This window comes from Cottoperca gobio, chromosome 14 (genome assembly GCF_900634415.1).
Source record: "Cottoperca gobio chromosome 14, fCotGob3.1, whole genome shotgun sequence".
Classification (NCBI taxonomy): Eukaryota; Metazoa; Chordata; class Actinopteri; order Perciformes; family Bovichtidae; genus Cottoperca; species Cottoperca gobio.
The window spans coordinates 5473565-5489724 of NC_041368.1; the positions used below are offsets into that span (position 1 = coordinate 5473565).

The window sequence follows — 16160 nt, forward strand, 5'->3', positions numbered from 1 at the left end:
CTCTGCTACTCTGTTGTTTCTATTGGAATGTTGGTCTGTTTGTGCAACTTGAGCTTTGGCCTTGACACCGACAGTCAGTCTTGGATGTAGTGCTCATGGGAACATGGCACATACAGTTGTAACTTTTACAGATCAACAAGATGTTATGTGTTTTGTTCATTCAGTACATGGTACAATGTGAAGTGGACGTTACACATTTGTGCTCAAAATTTCCCCCACAGATTAAACATTAAGCCTGGTGTCTTTCAAAGGGAGGAGTCTCTGTGTAGTCAGAATACATGTTTGTTCGTACAGTACTCCCTCGGTTACTTCCCTCTGTGCGGGTCACTGCTGACCAGATGGGAAAGAGACACAACATGAGATCAAGTACAGGTAATGCATTCAAATCTTTCGACATTTCCTAAAGTTTGTTTTCAAGCTATCTAATACTGCATGTGCTCTCTGATCCATCTTGTCCTTTATATTCGTATATTTAATCATTTTTATGTTTTTATCTCTCAATGTGTGCCTGTGCTGTCTTTGTATTCTACTGTGCTGCATTTAGGATCACATTTAGATTGTTAAGACTCATTGTCTGTATGTCTAGTGAAATATAGGTTTGAACTTGATTTCTAAACCTTGATAAAACTTGATGAAGAAATTAAATCTGTCCATTCGGATAGTGCTTCCAAGATAGAAATGATTTTTCAAATTGTGATCATTCACAACTCAAAGTTCTCATGTCATCTTTCAGCAGCTTGTCTTTGTGTGTGTGTGTGTGTGTGTGTGTGTGTGTGTGTGTGTGTATATAAGACCGCTTTGTCCTAGAACATTAAAAAGACGATTTATGGTAAGGAAAAACAAACAGTGACCCATTAGCTGCTCTGAAGTGTCTGTGGTATGAGCTATTCAGGAGAAGGGCTGCATGTGAGAGATAGATTTCATCTGGGATCAGAGAGTAGCTAAGCGTGTTACATTATTGTAACAGTTTGTTTTTATGTTCCACTGTGTCAGAGCAACAAGGACTCTGTGTCACTGACATGATGAACCAGGCAGATAAGCAGTGTAGATTTAATGTGTCAGCTGTAGACATATTTATTCATCATATTTTTATTTTTATTAAATCTTTATTTATACTGCATAGGTTGGCTGTAGCATATACAAATCCCTGTTAATGGTGTTATATAACAATAGAAGTCAATAGATAGATACTTTATTCATCCCGACGGAAATTTAGGAATGGCAAGGTACAGAGAGGGGGGAGTATTTGAGACAGAAACAGAAAAGGCTCTTAGATCAGTTTTGGTTCAAGCCTGCTGGAGCATCAACCAATCACTGGAGCAGGCTTAGGCAGTGTGGAAGAAGTATTCAGATGCTTTATTCAGGTAAAAGTACTAACATCACATTATACAGATACTTCAATACAAGTAAAAGTCCTTCATTCAAAACCTTAAGTTATAAGTTATCAGCAACATTTGATTGAAGTAAAAGTATTGATTGTGCAGTAAAATGTCAGTGTTTTATTATTATATACGATGTTTCTGGATTAATATTACAGCTGCATTAATGTATATGATGCATTTTCCTGCTGTAGATGTTTTAAGGTTGTGCTCATTTTAACTCTTAAAAATACTTAAATACTGTTGGGTAGTTTAATCTACAGCAATGCATCATATTCTATAAGATCATCACATGTCTATGAGAACCTAGTATTTCTAAAGTCACTGTTTTCAGCTTTGTGACAATGCATATTTCAACGGTTCCAAGAGGCTTCATAACTAGTTTAGAAGTAAGAAAATACCCATAAGGCAACACTTCATCCTTCAGTTTCACAAACATTCAACGTCAGATGCATGGCTTTCACTGGACAGGAAGGGGATGGAAATGTGTAACTGTAAAATAACTAAAGCTGTCAGACAAATGTAGTGGAGTAGAAATGTGCCTCTGAGAGTAGGATACAATGGAAATAATAAAGGTAGTTAAAGTGTCTACTTAAGTACAGCACTGGAGTAAATGTATTTAGTTGGCACTCTGGCCTGTACTCAGTGCCACAGCAAAAAGGATGAGATGTGACACTTTACCAACCAGGGTTTTGTAGATGAATAAGTGCCACTAGTTATTACTTCTCTCAGACAGGGAAGGCCAACCAACATTATCAAATGGATTGCAGTGAGGGATGTTATCACCAGTAATGAACCTGAGAGCAGAGTGGTCAATGCCATGTAGGGGCCTCAGAGTGGAGGCAACAGCATGATGACACCCCCATAATCAAGATCTGAGAGCAAAGTGGCTTCAACAAACCTCTCTATGCAGCTTAGATGGGAAGTTGGTGCTGTTTCTGTACAATAAGCCACGTATCAGTAAGTTTATCAACAAGGTTTTTCTACGTGCTATTACAATGTCAATTTCTCATTAAACCCAAAGCCAAGTTATTTCTATTCGGTTACATCTCAATCTTAAATGGTCAGAGTGTAAATAAATATATTTTAATCTATATATTTGCATACAATAGCAATGATAACCAAGTAAATAAAAAAAAACTATTTAGTATACGTGCAACTTGCATTGCATTCAGAGTTGTAATTTCTCTATCGTTAATTGAACAGAATCAGCAACACAATATAAAACTATCGTTAGCGTAAAAGGGATTATTACACTCAGACAGCGACAGAGAAGAGACAACCTCATTTACATAAATGGTGAACAGGACTGGGCCCAACATGGATCCCAGTGGTACACAACTTGGATACTAGGAAAGGAGGAATGAAAATGTATGAATAAATTGTTCCATTAATGAGCAGTTATACCCCTTTATACCCCATTTTGTTTTGTTTTTAACCCATGAACTGATAGTAACTTTGTTCTTGAATGTATATCGCTGACATATCATCTAAATGGCTCTGATAAAATAATCCACTTAGAAGCTAATTATGATTTCTGTAAAAAATTCTGTCTGATATTTTAAGTGTGAGGTCCGGCCAAGTTTTGATTCTTTATCTGTCACATATCTATTGGACATTTTCAACTTAAATGGTTTTAATGTTCATTGATTCCCTCCCCTTTTAGAGAGGGCAAAGACTAAAGATAATTACATGAAGTCAAACCCTGTTTTATGGTGCCTTACTTGATAGTTTAAGTCAGCAGATATGTCAGTGGCTCAAATCTTACTGTTAAACTGAGGCCTCACAGTTTATTGGAAAGAACCACGCAGACGTTCAGAGCTGTAAATTCAAATTAGTATACCAAATGTGATTGACGGCCAATAATCATGTCTGATTTAAATTTGATCTGGGGTGTGTGGTACCAATGATTAAAAGGGAATATGGTAACTATATCACACATTTTAATAAATAGATATGTATGAATATTAAATGTCACTCCATAAATGTTATCCTGCTAAAGCTATTAAATTCATACATTATCTGTTTTTCTAGGTTTGGTGGAAATCATAGGGTTGACAGAGTAAGTCTGCTTTTCGTCTAATTGTTTCCTCTAATGCTCATACATTTTGAAAAACCTTCATATATTTAATTGTAAATTCAAGCTTAAATGTGAACCCTATACTTCTATTACAGCATAGAACAGAGTTGGACATTTAGCCTGAAAAACAGAATTACACATTTATGTCTCGCCAAAACTACTGTATCACATTAATGTTTAGTACATGCAGCTTAAAAATGTAAATGACTTGGCATGTTGGCTTTTGGAACGTAGTAATCTTTATACTTTGGGCCAGAGATAAGGCTGTATAGATTCTTGTAACGATAATAACAGTTGAGATTGTGCAACTAATCTGTACTAAAAAGTGTAATGATTGTTTAATTACTTTCAATAAAATGTAGCTCAAACTTTAAGTTTAGATGGTCATAAAGAGGGAAAATTGTTTATTATACTTTTATTTTTTCCTAGAGCTACCAAATGCATAACATTTAATAGTCAATAGTTTGCAACTAAAACTTAAGTCAAACGTCTCTCTTCTCGTTATCAGGACATTTATATTTAATCCTAAAGAGGGAATAGACAACCCAGTGATGGTCACCACAGAAGACGCAGGTATCTTGCTACACATGTCTAAATATCTTCTGTGTACCAGACCAAGATGAAACTCTGCTCTGAGCAGGTATGACAGCACTTTTCTGTCTCCTCCTGCTCAGACTCTGTGTCGACACCCAGCCCACGTCTGTGTGTTCTTAAACGAGACGAAAGGGAGTCCTACGGCTTCCATCTGAGGGTGGAGAGGGGACGCCAGGGTCACATCATCAGAAATGTAGTGTCAGGAGGGGTGGCGGTATGCAGTGGCCTTCAGGATGGAGACAGGCTTCTGGAAGTCAACAACTGCTATGTTGATGATGTCCCTCACCCTGAGGTAGTTGAGCTCCCTACATTATTAAATGACAGAAGCCTATCCAAAGGGCTGATGGGATTCTAACTTCTATGTTTACTTTGTAATGAAACAGGTGGCTAGGAAGATAAAGCTAAGTGGACACCAGTTATGTTTATTAGTGTTGGATGGGGGGGAATATGAGCAGGCGATGTCCCGAGGTGAAGACCTCCAAAGTCTGGCCAAAGCACACAAGGGCGAGGGCTGCAAACCACCCAGACTCTGCCATATCACCAAGGATCCAGCCTCAGATCTGGGCATCAACTTCACACCCGTGGAAGGTAATCACAAAAAGTCCAAGGTTCGAGATAAGATGTCTAAGTTGTGCATTGTGATTGAGTTGCTCCTCCTGTTTCTGCTATGTAGGAGAGAAAGGTCGCTTCTCTGTGAGGGTGGTGAAAGGAGGTGCAGCTGAAAAGGCCGGGGTGTGTAAGGGAGATCACTTGGTGTGGATGAATGGAGCAACAGTGTCCGATCTCACACACTCTGCACTCAGCAGGATGGTAAGAAGTCAGCCTTAAAATCAACATAAAAAAGTCACAACTCTTTTTGCTGTACTTTGTCTTGCTGTCATTGATATACAAACGGGTGAATTATTCCTTTAATAAACTGTTTGAGTAAATTACTCATTCCGTGTTACGCTTTCCAAAGAAATAAGAATCCAAAAACGGAGAAAAGTCTTGATGAATCGAAGTAAATGGGGCCGCGTTTAACAACATTTAAAACTTTATCAAAACATCCGTTTTCAAAGTCTCACACAATTTGTGCAGTATATTCCAAGTCTCATGCAGTATTATCCAGTCTCACTACGTCCAAAACATATGCATTTTCACTATTTAAAGCATTTCCGAATAAACACTCACGTTTGCGCAGGCGCAATGTTTTGATCTAGTTTTGCTGGTGTTAAACGCAGCCCCCATTTACTTCAATTAATCAAGACTTTGCTCTGTTTTTGGATTCTTCGTTCATCGTGGAGGAATGCCAAAAAATTGTTTTCTCAAAGAATTCAAGGTAACACGGGGTGAGTATTAAATATACAATGATTTTGGGGGTGAATGTACCTCTGAACCTTTATGGCCTACAAAGGGTGTTTATAATAAGATTGAAGTTACTGTCCAGCCTTGTCTTGCAGTAATAAATAACATTTTGCTGTAGATGAAAAAATGTGGCAATCACATCACCATCCTAGTGATTGACGGTGAGAGTGAGACGAACTACGAGCGACAGAGGATGCCCATCCTGCCCGCCATGGCTGTTCCACATAACCTGCCTTATAGAGCCAGAAGACTCCACCTGGAGTCTGAGCCTGAGGGATATGGCTTCCTCCTTCGGCTGGAGAAGGCACCATCAGGACGCACATGTGAGAGGATAAAAGAGTGCAAAACTCAAACACAAGCATTCCAGACTTAGGTTTTTTACTTAAATATCTGTGTATTTTTCAATAATAGCTCATGTTCTGCGTGAGATGGGCAGTGGCAGTCCAGCAGAGAGGGCAGGTATGCAGGATGGAGAGCTGCTGATGGAGGTTAATGGGGAGTCAGTGGAGTCACTTAAGCATGAGGAGATTGTGGACAAAGTGAGACGGAGTGGCCAACAGATGTCTCTCACCACCATCACTCGCCACGGGCTGGAGTTTTACACCCAGGTGGGCGCCGCTTACCAGAAACATGTCACACATTTTATCTTGCTTTTTTTTTTTATCTCTTGAAAGAAGATGAAGAAAAATAATCTGAAATGTATTTGGAAGCCATAACTAAACATAATTCAGTTAAGATCAGTGATTACTGTTTCTTTACTTTATTTTGTTTCTGCAGTTGGGTCTATCCCCTCTTCTCTTCTGCGAGGATGGTGCTGTTGAGAGGGAAAAGGGGAGAAGCATATCAGCCTTTGCAGCAGAGCAGTCCCTACAAAAGGAAATGGATGGCTCATGCAAGCCCAGACACTGTTCTGTCCAAAAAGGCCCTTTGGGGTTTGGCTTTAACCTAGACTGTGTCCCACAGAGTTCTGGGACCTTTGTCAGTCAGGTGGGGATGAAACACTGAATTGCACTTAGTCAGTGGTGAAAGGAGTACTCGTATCCTTTACTTAAGTAGTATACATATTAAATATAGATTTTTGAATGTCTTGTCAAATGCTTTTTCCCTCTGTAGGTGGCTTTTGGTGGCTCTGGGCAGAGTGCAGGCTTACTTGTGGGTGATGTGCTGATGGAAGTCAATGGACAAAATGTGGAGGAGAAGTATCTGGAGGATGTGATTTTTCTTGTGAAGGAAGGAGGAAATATTCTTTCTCTACTAGTTATGGATAAGACTGGCTACAACAAGCTGAAGCAGACTGACACACCTATGAGAGATATCACTGACAGTGAGGTATAACATTTTTTAAAATTATATCTACTACATAACTTTCAAGTTTCTAAATTAATTTGTGATCACAATATTTACCATATTTTCTTGCTTGTAACCCAGCAGGAGGATAATGAAATATCATATTTGTGAGCGGCAAAGATACTCACACTATTCTGAAGACATTCCCATCCCACAACGCCTACTGAGCAGACTTCAAACTGAGCTGAACAAGAAAATCTAACCTATTAATAACAATAATATAATATATTGGTCAATATATATATATTGGCAGGGAAACACTATACTTTATCGGCACTTTGTCCTACACACTTATTTCCCAATATAGAAACAATAGGTCTTATATGCTTTGGCCTAAATATAAATAAAACAATCATTAAAACAAAAGAAATCTGTCAAAGCGAACCTCGTTTTAGCCATTTGCGCACGGTGGGAAATATTAGAGTGTGACACATAAAGGCTCTCTGCTAGTGTGAAGGAGAATAGCTTCTTACAAGGACTAGGCTAAATAAATGTTCACAGAGTGATAACAGTGATACTATGTGTTACAGAGGGGATTTTTCCCAGATATGAACTCAGAGCCTTGAGATTTTGGTTTGGTCTTTGGTGTGCCTTGGCCACAGAAAGTTTGGGAACCCCTGATCTAAAGTGTGAATCGTATTGTTTTAGCTGGAATAGAGTGTCATGTGTTTAAGTATTACGTATAAGATATTACATATAAAAGGTTTGTTCTTGCAGAGAAAGTATGTTTTCTTTGAGAATGTAGCTGAACTGAGCAAATACTGGAGTGATTGAAAATGTTTTCCATTATGTAATATTTTTAAGTGTACCTATGTTTCTCAATATAATGAAACTATTTGCTATGTTACACTCCCAAAATACCTTACCTATAACACACAAATAAAATGGCCATGTGAAAATTAATAGAAAGCATGACAAGATTTTGACAAAAGTGTTATTGTGCCCAATAAGTCAGAATTTATCTAACGAGAGCCAAGATTTTATTGTAACCTAACCAAATATCTCCTATTGTCTAAATCAAATTGATCAGGACGTCGGTGTTGATCTTGGCTGATTTGTGATATGATGGCTGGATCATGCCCTGGGTATAGTCTCTGTTTTGTTACTTTCATCAATTTGCCAGTTTAGTGTATGTTGCAAATGATGTCATAAAATGCATTAAGCATTATGTCCTAATTTATCTTCTAATTTTCCCCCTTGGGGAACATCGCTTGCAGGATATGTTAGAATATAAATCACCTGTTATATATATGCATGTTGCTGGGTGATTTGTAGTTAGTGAGTGACTGTATGCCTTGCCACGTATGCCGGGGGTCAGAGGAGCCAAAGTGCTCTTCGATCCTGTTTGTAGCAGTATTTGGCATGTGAGCAGTATTTGGCATGTGAGATAGTGAATGTGGCTCCATTCACATTTAAAACACCCTCCTCCTCCATCTCTGCATCATCGACCTGTTTGCCCCATGTCATTTTTTCAACAGTATCATTTTCTTGTATTTCACCTGCCTCTCCAACCTGTGTTTTACCTGTCTCCTTCTTTTCTCTTATTTGTTCTTTACCATTTTTCCCCCAACTGTACTTTCTCCTGCCTCACCCAAAACATTTTTCTCACTTTCCTGTACATCATTATTAGTACACACACCCTGTGCACCTCACAGACCGCCACCTCTAAAATGAAGTCAAATCATCAAATAATCAGAACATGCTCAATTTAAAGAATATTGATTAAATATTGAATTTGCTGTTGGACGGGTCGCTCTGCCATAGCATAGTAAGTATGTTTTATATAAAAGTATATTATATAAAAATTCAGTGCATTATGTCATAAAAATAGCATAAACCAGTTCAGTACCCAGTTGAGTAGCTTTAACTGAGTTTTGCTGATCTTTCAGTCTGAGATTTTCATTTTATTTTTTAAAAACATGCAGGATCTGTGTCTTGGACTTCTCCACCATGTGGTGAATACATTGAGTGCTTTGACGAAGCTCCACAAAGAGGGTCAATGGTTTCACTAAACTCCCACTGACATCGTCATGAACAAGTGATGTTTGAAGACTGTAAACAAGTACCTTCAGGTGATTAAGATAGAAAGCTTTGTGTCTAACACACAGCTCACAGGTCAAATGTAACTCAACCTCTCAACTTGTTCTGCTTCATTCACCACAACACATCTGTTCATTCGAGGAGAAACTGACTTAACGTCTACACACCGTTATATTCACCACATATTTAATTTGACGTGGCTTTACTGGCCTGATCAAGTAGGTAAGACAGTCCAACAGTTATTGTTATTCAGCCATATTGCGTGATACAGACTTCTATTATAACTGATATAATAGGATGTGCTGTTACAATCTAGGGGTGGATGTAATTTATTGCATGTGTGCTTTATCAATTGTTTGTGAAGATGCAGCATAATGTCTAGTTAAAGATATCAAATTGAAAACTACTAATACAACAGTGAGAAAAATTAATTGAAGTAAGCAACATATACATCAATGCAGCATTTATATCCAGAACCATCATATATAAAAAAAAATGTAAGTTATCTGAATTAGAAATGCAAAAAATATCTTTGAATCATAAATACATAAACAACACTATTACAGCCTTTATTGCAATTAATTTAAAACACTTCTTTTACACTTTGATACTTTCCTCTATATGTTGACAACTGATTCATATAGTATGCAGTCGTGTAGTTGAATGCTGAATACTATAAATCAAATAAATGAACGTTTGGATACAATTACGTGTGACAGTCAGGAGGAAGTGTTCAGATCCTTTACTTATGTCAAAGCACCAACTCTCCACTACGAGTGAATGTTCAAAACAAGCTGAAGTAAACACGTTTGCGTAACAGTAAAATGGACTTTAAATGACCAAAAGTACTTATGTACCTAGGTGCTGTCGAAACGGCTGGGTTTTCAGTCTGCAACGGAAGATGTGAAGTGTCCATCCATCCATCCATCCATCGTCTACCGCTTATCCGGGATCGGGTCGCGGGGGCAGCAGCTCCAGTAAGGAACCCTAATCTTCCCTTCTCCGGGCCACATCCTCCAGCTCCGACTGGGGGATCCCTGAGGTGTTCCCAGGCCAGAGAGGAGATATAATCTCTCCACCGAGTCCTGGGTCTTCCCCGGGCTCTCCTCCCAGCTGGACGTGCCTGGAACACCTCCCTAGGGAGGCGCCCAGGTGGCATCCTTACTAGATGCCCGAACCACCTCAACTGGCTCCTTTCAACGTAAAGGAGCAGGCGGCTCTACTCAGAGTCTCTCACTGGATGGCTGAGCTTCTCACCCTATCTCTAAGGGAGACGCCAGCCACCCGTCTGAGAAAACCCATTTCGGCCGCTTGTACCCGTGATCTGTTCTCGTTCTGTGAAGTGTCACAGAGAATAAATATATATTTTCATACTATTGATATGCACTTTGCCTGTTAGTATCGTGTTTCTTTTTTTTTGAGAGAGACGATTTGTTAAGCATCTGTATGTGACTGCATGTACTCATGATGCGTCCATGGAGCAAGTCCTTAAAATAATTTGGTGCAAAATATATGCCTTTGCCCAGTGTTGGGTACACAAGTGTTTCGAGCATATTATTATTATTGTTATTTATGTTTTTATGATTGTTAACATTATTGTCTCGGTGTTCTGAAGAATAGACCAGAAAATACTTTTAATCAGGTTTAGTTTACAAACACAAAGTTTCCATCTTTGTGAAGAAGTTTCTTCCAGGATTAACAGATAAGTGAAGTTTTGCCAACTGACCAAGAACAATAAGTGATGGTTCATTGAGTTTCACATGACTGCAGCATTATTTGTGCCCTATATATCATATGTCATCATATATAGCATATATCACGACCTCATCTGTTCAAAATAACTGCACATTATCTCATATTGTGAAAAGGCTAATAAGACAAAGTGTAGTGAAATAAACACCTACATGACCCTGCGCAGGGTCGTTTGTGCCGCTACACGTGGGTTTTAACAGAGCTCAATCTTAACACGTACAAGCATCGTCTATGTTTTTAGAATGTCACCATGAAAAAGCCATCTGATTAAAGGCTTTTCACTTCATGCCAGGAGAGTGAATGGGTCCTTTCTTCTGTTTTGAAGCTAAAAGTGTATTTTGGATGTTTTCTTTCCACTAGTCTGAAAGAAGACAGGCTTGAGCACGTCGTCAATTATGAAGTTTGTCTCAGCCCAGAGAGAGGAATACAGCTCTCCTGAATTCATCTCTGCTATGAAACGTTCTATTCCTGCAGCGGAAGAGTGTCATTAAAGTGTTTTAAGTGTGTACTTAAGAACCATTTTAAGTTACTTGAGTATTTCTAATTTCTGCTACTTTGTATTTTGATTCCAGCGCATTTCAGATGCCAAATCTTGTACTTTCTACTCCACTACATTTATTTAGCAGCTCTAGTTACAAGTTACTTGGCTGATTCAGATTTTACACACAAAACTATCCCAACAGTTGATTTTACAGCGACAGAAAGTTATATAAAGTATAAAGTAAGTACGTATATGACCAGCTCCAACATTAAAATGCTGCTGTCAAGTTCAAGGGGCAAACAAGGAGGGCTGGGCAGGAGGCCAGCGAAGCAGCTCAGGGAGCACAGGGGCTGGGGTCTCGAGGGACTTTTAAAAAGGTACATTTTTAAAAGTAAAATTCAGGTACCGTAATTTCCGCACTATAAGGCGCACTTAAAAGCCTTTAATTTTCTCAAAAAGCGACAGTGCGCTTTATAATCCGGAGCGTTTTATATATGGATTAATTCTGGTTGTGTTTACTGATCTCGAAGCGATTTTGTGTGGTACACGGCGCTCTGTCAAAATGTTTTAGTACGACTTTGGTAAACTACAAAGCCGCACTGTGCTGCCTATTTCTATGTTTATAGAGTTGGGACATGTTTTTTGACTCAGAGTGAGCGCTCCTTGGTTTGTTGGTTTGATGGGGGCGTGTCAGAGTGAGCGCTTCTGCTTTGCGAGGATCTTTGTTTACGGAGCTACGAGATCAACACGTGGAGCAGAGACGCCAAAAAACTGTGTTTGTGACTGTGATGCTTGAGCCTTGGAAACTATTTGTCTTTTTACAAAGTAAAAGAAGAACAGTAAAGTCAAGAAAGCAAGCCTTGCATCTTTATTGGAGGACTTTTGCATGTTAGCCAACTTTTCTAGCTACGCAAAGGGATACGCGCTGTAATGGCAGAACACGCACCGCTTGCAGCATTACGGCTACCGTAGTCAGGAGCTTCACGGAGTAATGCATACTGTGCTTCACCATAATATTACAGTGTGTGTGTATAAGGACCCCAAAATGGCACCTGTCAAGAGACACGCTTACGACGCGGACTTCAAATTCAAGGCTATCAGTCACGCAGTAGAACATGGGAATAGAGCAGCTGCGAGATGACATTTGATTTGGCGTATCAGACTGTTTTTTTTACGTGTTACAACTGAACAAGGTTGGGAGTTATTGTGAATACGCTCATTAACGTTTGAACATTGTTGAGAGTTATTGTGAACACGTTTAATAAAGTTTGACTGACTGATTTATCTGACTGTTTTGTTTCGCTTAATGCGCCTTATAGTCCGGTGCGCTTTATATATGAAAAAAGATCGAAAATAGACCATTCATTGACAGTGCGCCTTATAATCCAGTACGCTCTATAGTGCGGAAAATACGGTACAATTCAGTATGTGGTTGCTGACAACCTTGGAGCACACTGTATTGATGGATTTGTTGAACATTTCTCGGGGTTGCATATATGTAGATTTTGCTCTGCGGAAAGTTCAGAGTTCCAGACAAAAGAAGTTAGAAGTGAAGTCTTTACTTTGAGAACCAAAGACATTCATGCACATCATTTAGAAATCCTTGAGGAAAACGAACTGCCCAATTATTGTGGTGTAAAATCACAGTGTGTTTTGTCAAAGCACCTCTCACATTAATGAGATAAATAACGTAAGCGTTTAGTTTATTTAATAAAAGAGCACCTGTTCAATGCAACACTGATACCGCTATTAGTACTCAGAGACGTGTTATTCTTAAAAAAATGCACACATAAAGTTGCGTTCAAATGCATTAAATATATGTCTCTCAAGGAAATACATAAAAAAATATTTGGCTTTTATGGCTCTCCCAGCCAAAAAGGTTCCCGACCCCTGCCCTATGCGCTTTGAAGCAAAGCATCTTTTTTTTTTTTTTTTTTAAAGAGTTGCCAGGAATATCAGGTGCTTCAAAAATGTGCTCCTTTCCCTTTCAGAGAGAATCAAATATGGACAGTGTGCTTGACCAAAAGTGTGACATATAATGGAATACATTACAAGTGTGGGATGATCTTGATCCCCGGCTCACTTGGAGGACTTCCAGGGGCGGTTTCACAGAGAGTTTAGATTAAGACAGGAATAGGCCTTAATGTGGACTAGTTAATCTAAAACAGTCTTTAGCATAAAAGTGGCTTAACTTTGGCTTAGTCGCAGACTATAGAGTCTTGGAGTAAGGTAAGCAAGACTAAAGGAGAACACCTGGGTTAAGCCTCATTAGGTTAAGTATGAGCACATGCTGTTGGTGTAATGGTGCTCATGAAAAACCAGAATTAATTAAAAAATACCAATTCTGATGTGAATCTAGAGACAGAAGTCTGGCAGATGCAAAACGAATACGTTCCAAAAACTTTAGTGAATATGAAAAAAAGCTACCAAAGCTAATTGTGTCCAACCATCCAACTATAGAAAGTAAAAACCATACTATAATTATTTCATATTTCTCAAATTTATATTTTCCAAAATCACATGTAGAATTATATCTGTCTTTATAGACTCTGGAAGAACCTTAAACTGGCTTTAAAAGGCTTGAACGCAGAGGCCAGAAGAGAGCGATTTAAGACAAACAAAGTCGATGAATTCAGTGACTTGCTGTCTGGAATTATAGAGCACCAGCAACCTCTGGGTGGTTACCAGACGATGACCTTGTAGAACAGGGGTGTCAAACATGCGGCCTGGGGGCCAAAACGGGCCCACCAGAGGGTCCAATCCGGCCAGTGGGATGACTTTACAAAGTGTAAAAATGTGTTGTTTTGATCATAAAGTAACATACTGTTCCAGATAACTGACGAAATGTTTTGTGCCTTTGTACACTGTGATCCGTAAATTGTAATGCACATGTGTAAATTATAAACTGAGGCATAATATTGTTGAAATTGCACTTTTTTTTCTTAAGAAATTTCAGGTTGTTCATAATGTTTAGTAGAAAGATCAAATTTGAACATTTTCAGAATGTACTTGTACTTTTTTGCACTAAAACGAAGGGAACATTTGGAGTTGTCGTTATTTCTAGGTTATTATGCTCTGATTTTACTGGTCTGGCCCACTTGAGATTGAATTGTGCTGTATGTGGCCCCTGAACTAAAATTAGTTTGACACCCCTGATGTAGAAAGTTCAGATGAAGACCTGAGCACGAATGGCAAATACACCACAGAAAATGAATTAGTTACGTTGTCAGGTAATTATAGTTCCCTGTCAGTTTATCTTTTCACACAGCTTTCATATTGCTGATCTGTGGATGACATGGTTATATTTGTGTTTCTAATGGATTTCTATTCCCAGAGGAAAGGACTCTGAACAGGCTGGAAGAGCCAGGGCACAGTGAGTGTGTGCCATCCACATCTGCTGTAGCATCCCTGAGAGAAGATGATGCCACCACCTTTCAGCAGAGAACAAGATGACTGTGGCAGTGGGGTGTGGTTAGGGCGCCGGCTGCTGGGGAGAGACAGGAGTGTCCCAGCTGGAGGCCAGACAGCTGAACGGAATCAGGTAATCAGTCACATAATAAATGCATGGTGATGAACTGGTTGTGTTCTCTTGCAGTAGGCTGGGTTCTAGAGGAGACGGAGACGCTTCTTCAGCCACGAAGCAGCGGACAGGAGAGCGACGGACAGGAGAGCGACCTGTCAGCGGTGCCTGTAATATAAGCGTACCTGTGTGCGAATAAAGCTGTGTGTGTGACACTATACCATCTCTCTGTCATCCCTGTAACGGACTGTGGACAAGAGGCTCCACAAGTGGCGCCTGAAAAGGGACATGACAGAGGAGGTAGCTGCGCAGAGCCCGCTAGGGCTGATCCTCCAGCGTCTGGCGGCCATGCACGAGGGCACCTCGGCCCTTCAGCAACAGCAGAGCCAGACGCTCGTAGACCTGGCGGCGTACCAGAAGGCGGACCGAGACCTCCTGCAGGGAATGCTCCGGTCATCGGCTGCCCCGGAGGGTGAGTCGGGAGGCGGGCCAGCCCAGCTCCCGCGGGTCGCAGTGCAGAAGATGACGGCGGAGGACGACCCGGAGGCCTTCCTGGACATTTTCGGGGGCACGGCAGAGGCGTGCGGGTGGCCGCAGGCGGAGTGGGGTATACGACTGCTCCCCCTGCTGTCCGGGGAAGCCCAGCGGGCCGCCCATACCCTGCCTGCGGCCTCCAGATATGACTACAACCAGCTCCGGAAGGCGATCCTGGACCGGTTGGGCAGCACACCAGAGGGACATTGCCGCCGGCTCCGGAGCCTGCCCTTTGAGGACGCTGGCCGACCCTTTGCCTTCGCCCAGCAGCTCCTCGACTCGGCTAGGCGCTGGCTCCAGCCGGGAGTCAACTCCGTTGAGGACATCGTAGGGCAGGTGGCCCTGGAGCAATTCATCGCCGGACTCCCCCTCTCCTCGGCGAACTGGGTCCAGTGTCACCGTCCGGCCAGCCTTGAAGCCGCCGTCAGACTCGCGGAGGACCACCTCTCCCTGCCCCGGCCTGCCGTGGGGGCCGCTGGCCCTGGCACTACACCATCCTCCGGGGGTCCTGCCTACAACCCTGGGACAGCTGGACCCCAGTCGCTCCCTAACCCCCAGTTTCCTTTATTTTCTCCTCCACAGGACCCAGCCTACGCGTCTGGTCGCCCGGCACCGCAGAGGGCTCCTCGAATGCCAGGGCTGGGGTGCTGGCGGTGCGGCAAGCTCGGCCACACCCGGCGGGACTGTCCAGTCATGGAGGTGGGGCAGTTGGTCCGGATTGTGGCACCGCCAGACTCCTCCCCCGGTCCGGAAGGGATGTACCGGTATGTATACAGGGGGTATTCACCAAGCTCTGTGGGACTCGGGATGTACGCAGACCATGGTCCACCAGCGCTTGGTTCGGCCCGGGGCGTTACTGGAGGCATCGTGGGTGAAGGTGAGGTGTGTGCATGGGGATATTCACGAGTACCCGGTGGTGACCCTGGTAATTTCATTTAAGGGGAAAAAGCATAGAGTTAAGGCTGGAGTTAGTACTCGCCTCACGCACCCCCTGATCCTGGGAACAAATTGGCCGGGGTTTGACAAGATAGAGGGGAAGACTGGGGGTGCGTTCACGGGCGGTAGGGAAATGTGAGTTGTGTGCTGTGT

At 41.4% G+C, this 16160-nt stretch overlaps 1 protein-coding gene across 1 annotated transcript; it reads left to right on the top strand.

Annotated features, from left to right (window-relative positions):
* Positions 1-314: 314 nt before the first annotated feature.
* nherf4b (NHERF family PDZ scaffold protein 4b) lies at positions 315-15946 on the top strand. Its single transcript, XM_029447917.1, has 13 exons — positions 315-372; positions 3414-3441; positions 3968-4032; positions 4134-4345; positions 4437-4641; positions 4727-4863; positions 5516-5720; positions 5809-6005; positions 6175-6384; positions 6511-6726; positions 9646-9687; positions 14796-15009; positions 15654-15946. Exons 1-13 carry the CDS (start codon positions 339-341, stop codon positions 15944-15946), a joined length of 2058 nt encoding a protein of 685 aa, XP_029303777.1. The 5' UTR covers positions 315-338.
* The last annotated feature ends 214 nt before the right edge of the window (positions 15947-16160 follow it).

Bases quoted from the DNA above. Each gene is read 5' to 3' on its own strand.
- nherf4b (XM_029447917.1), top strand. From the start codon at position 339: ATGGGAAAGAGACACAACATGAGATCAAGTACAG. The intron at 4,346-4,436 runs GTAGTTGAGCTC...GTAATGAAACAG, and splicing joins ATGATGTCCCTCACCCTGAG to GTGGCTAGGAAGATAAAGCT. The intron at 4,864-5,515 runs GTAAGAAGTCAG...ATTTTGCTGTAG, and splicing joins ACTCTGCACTCAGCAGGATG to ATGAAAAAATGTGGCAATCA.